The sequence below is a fragment of the Sinocyclocheilus rhinocerous genome, unplaced genomic scaffold (assembly GCF_001515625.1).
Source record: "Sinocyclocheilus rhinocerous isolate Xijiao unplaced genomic scaffold, SAMN03320098_v1.1 scaffold357, whole genome shotgun sequence".
NCBI lineage: Eukaryota > Metazoa > Chordata > Actinopteri > Cypriniformes > Cyprinidae > Sinocyclocheilus > Sinocyclocheilus rhinocerous.
This window is the reverse complement of record NW_015649568.1, coordinates 1011205-1015641: the sequence shown is the minus strand read 5'-3', so window position 1 is coordinate 1015641 and position 4437 is coordinate 1011205. Positions and strand designations below refer to the sequence as shown.

The 4437-nt window shown below is 46.7% G+C and overlaps 1 protein-coding gene across 1 annotated transcript in view; it reads left to right on the top strand.

The window, feature by feature from the left end:
- LOC107710683 (thyrotropin-releasing hormone-degrading ectoenzyme-like) overlaps nt 1–4437 on the top strand; it is a 114971-nt gene that overhangs the window by 77119 nt on the left and 33415 nt on the right. The window contains exon 9 of the mRNA XM_016515516.1: nt 3158–3345. Coding sequence (XP_016371002.1) covers nt 3158–3345 — 188 coding nt within the window. The remainder of the gene's footprint in view (nt 1–3157; nt 3346–4437) is intronic.

The window sequence follows — 4437 nt, the reverse complement described above, 5'->3', positions numbered from 1 at the left end:
TTCTTAGAGAATTGAAACTGCTGGGGCTCATGGCCTCGATAGCAGTAACAAGGCTTGGTCTTCTCTTTATGCGTGGGTTCCGGTGCTGGGCACTGTATACCGAGCGACATTTAAAACAGACATGTGTCGATAGCGCCTTTCAGGCACTGATCCCCTGTGGGAAACCCCAATCTGTTGACAGAGGGAATCCCCAGGGTTACGCCATATCTAGTAGTGACAACAAATGCATCACTCACGATATGGACGAGGAACTCTGTAAGAGGAGAGTGGTCGACAGCGCTGTAAGAGCGTCAAATAAATGTTTTGGAGTAGTTCTCCTGGTGCTGAGACACTTGGCCCAGTAGGGCAAACGTGTTAGTCAGAATGAGAAATACAACATGTGGTGTCGTATATAATTGGTGGGAGCGTTTGCTCTCTTCCCCTGCTACAATTGGCATGACCGCTTTGGATATGGGGCAGACCTGCGGTCCCCCATGGAGTGATGTTTGCACTAATGGCGCAAATCTGGGATCAGGTTTCACAGAACCGGTGTTGATCTTTTTGCGTCTGCAGAAAACACGTGCCGCCCGCTGTTTTCTTGATTATGGACAGCTTCACTTGGGTGGATGCTTTGTCGCTTGTATAGTCCAGAACCCTGCTGTACGCATTCCCGCTGAGGGAATTGATACAGTCCCCCCTGTACAGGGTGCGGGGTCTGTCACTGATTTTGGTGGCTTCTCGCTGGCCAGCGAATACATGGCATGCAAGCATTATGACATTGCTTTTTAAGGACACAGAGGTGTCTTTTTCCCTATGCAATGACCTGCTGTCCCAGGCAGGAGGCAGACTCTGCACCCTCGGCTGGAACTGTGGTTTCTAGGGCCTGCCCGTTGAGAGGGAAAACTTCCACATTTTGCTCCGTCTCCCGCACGTTAGAGCATACGCATTTCAAGGTACTTCTTTGGCCATAAGTGCAGAAAGACGTGTTCAGCGAATACACACTTTCTAGTTGACTTTGTTTCCAAGCGCTCAAGTCACTTGCATGTGTGCAAAAATTTTACTGCACACAGACAATGTGCGTGGACGTCCGTGGACGCCCTCCTGTTGACAAGGTTTATGTCGCACGGAAGGTGCGTGGAACGCGGGCGGCCGAAGTACTTAGTGCAGGGATCCTCAAATCTGGCCCACGAGATCCACTTTCCTGCAGAGTTTAGCTCTAACCCTAATCAAACACACCTGAGCATGCTAATCAATGTCTTCGGAATCATTAGAAAATCACAGGTAGGTGACTTTGATCAGGGTTGGAGCTAAACTCTGCAGCGCATTGGCCCTCCAGGGCAAGATTTGAGGAATCCTGACTTAGGGCTTAGGTCTACAAACTATGTGTGAACCTTTTTTGAGCCTTTATAATTCTTGAGTCTTGGATGCTGCCCGTTGGTTGGCACTGGCATCAGAGAAGCGCATTGGGGATCTTTATGCGCTGTCGGTGCATCCCTTGTGCATCAAATTTTGAGTTGGGTGGTGTTGCATCCGAACGCAGCATACCCTGATGGCACAAGTAGGCTACATCACTCCTCCCTTTCTCCTCTCCACCTGTAGCTGTGTGGTGAGCGCACTGGCGCCGTTGTACTGTGGCTGCATTCGCATCATCCAAGTGGGCGCTGCACACTGGTGGTTGAGGAGAAATCCCCTCATATGATTGTAAAGTGCTTTGGGTATACAAGCAATACACCATGGAAGCGTTATATGAATGCGCCATTCATCACGGAGACGTCTATTTGATGTCTGCGTGTACATCTGCAAGATGTTTTTTTACAGTATTTGCTCATCTGCAATATGCCTATAGGACATTTCCTATCAGATGTCAAGTGGACATTTTTTTAGATGTCTTTTAAAATGTTTATGATTTAGAACATATGTAAAACTGACATCTTAAAGGCATCTGTCAGATGTTTGCACACAGCAGATGCTTTCCGGATCAAGCGATCTTTAACAAACATCTTGACTTGCAGACGTATGTGTGCTATCTGGGTATACACCGGACAGGAGTGCACTTCCGTTCAAGCTGCCTGCCCTGTCAAATCTCTGACTCAGAGGAAGACAGGAGATTTCATGCTCTTATACAAGATGTATTCAGGTACAGTGAGCAGATGCAGGCTGTGACCAGCTTTTTGTGCCCGTGTGAAGCCGCTACTTGAATGGCGTTTTTCACATTGGATTGTAGAAAGCTGTGTCTATAGCATATAAGACATGCCTGTTATGGCTAATACCCGCATGGGTGCTCGGGCGCTCTACGAGGGGTGTGGAAACGTCATGGGCATGGTTTAAGATGTTTGTGCGACTGCCAGTTGGGCATCACTGCACTAGTCTGTTCGTTTGTTGACTAGACGTCACTGCGGCAACGGTAGCTGGTAATGTCCGTGCTTACGCAGAGGTTGCAAGCCAGGGGCCGTCGCTCCCGTGAAATGCACGGGGTATGTGGTGGTGCTGGTCCCTTATGTTTAGTTTGGCGACTTTGCGGGGCGTGAATATATGTCCCATAGTCATGTGTTGTACCGAGTGAACCGACTGAATGGGCACATTGAGTAATGCATATAACTACTGTTCCCAGAAGGAGGGAAACAAGATACAACACCTCTGGGCCCCGCGCAGTCGGAGGCTCAGTGAAGAGCTGGACTGAACAAAGGGAATGATGAAGGCGACCGCATTTACAGCATATGCTGTGGGCTGGTAGCCCCACCCACGTCGGCATGCGTCATTGGCCTTTCAGGCGTGAATATAGGTGTCTTCAGCAGATGGCACAAGAGTGCGATATCCCATAATCATGTGTTGTACCTCGTTTCCCTCCTTCTGGGAAAAGTAGTTATATGCATAACTCAACGTTTTTATCATCAGATATTAGTTTTAGCTCGTCAACGTCTCATCTTAGTCACAAAAAAAATGTTCGTTAACGATTATTTTTCGTTGTCGTCTTCGTTGACGAAATTAACACTCTTAAATACAACAAATCTGAATTCATTTGGTACTTCTTGAACCCTAAAGCCCACAAACACAACTCACTTCCACTCAACTGACATTATCAGACACGATCTGTTTTCTTTGCACCTTTTACTTTGAGCTGTTAGATGCCCAACACGGTGATATGTGTATGATGTGTTTTGATGTATATATTTCACAGGTCATGCAGCGGGAGGGAAAGGACATCAACATCACGCAGGTCATGGACCGCTGGACCCTGCAGATGGGCTACCCTGTCGTCACCATCAGCAAGAACGACAGTCTTGACAACAGTGTCACCATCTCACAAGAGCACTTCGTCTATGACACGGACGCTAAGATCCAGAATCCTGAGCTGTTCAACAACAGGTAGACTGGTTGTGACCGGTTGTTACATAAAAATGAAACACCATTATTCAGCTGAACTCTTGACATTGATTCTCCATGAGCTCATGCACCGTTGCAGAAATCCACCATAATATATGGAGCAGAGGAGTGTACGTTTGCCGAACACTGCAATACTGAATAATGTGAAAAGCCCACAGTCAGTGATTCTCCTCCCAGAATTCACTGATAGTTTCCTGTGATCAGATCAAGCTCAGACAGAAAAAAAATATATCCTAGTAGCAATGCAGCTGAAAAGATGAAAAATTAATTTTGATAAAAAATGAGATTAAACCTTAAGTTAGTTTGGAGAAAATACAGAAGAATAGACTACCCTAGCGCCCCACAACAGCATGAAGACCCAAGTTATGTGAACAGTTTACTGCTTAAAGGTCCCCTGAAATGCTTAGAAACACGCAGCGTTACTCTATGTGTTGACGTCATTTTAACTGAAACAGAAAGACAGGGCGGGACATATCAAGCAGCCCTGCCCCTTTTTAAAATAGCCAATAGCGTTAGTTTATAACACAGCTTGGGCTAGAGCCGTTCAGAACCGTTGAGCTCCGTAAAGCCGCATTTGACAGGGTATGCCAGCCACAATCTCATCCATATTGCTAAAAAATCTAGCATTCTGTGTAGAATTCAAATAGCTCCAATACATTTTGTGATCTGTGCCGACTCGCGCATGTGATCCGCTCCGTGCTATCGTGTCTCTGGACCGGAGCAGAGTGTGTGTGCGGTGCGATGGTTAGCGTGACACAGCGCGAAACCAGACTTCTTTTTTTCCTCAATGGAAAGCATAGTTACACTGTCTGAATCGTTCCCTGTCCCCTATATAGTGCACTACGTGCCATTCACTGTACAGAAAATACTAATTCTGTGGACAAGTGACCGATTTCAGCCGCGGCTTCAGCGTCTATTTTATAGTGTAGGGGCGGCCGCTTCGGATTCTAGAGAGCATTTGATTGGACAGAAAGTTTGATGAGAAGCATAAGTATGATTTGACGTGGCGGAAGTGACGAACTGCAAGCTTTCAATGCTTATATCTTCTAAACGCGAATTCTGTCACTGTTTTGG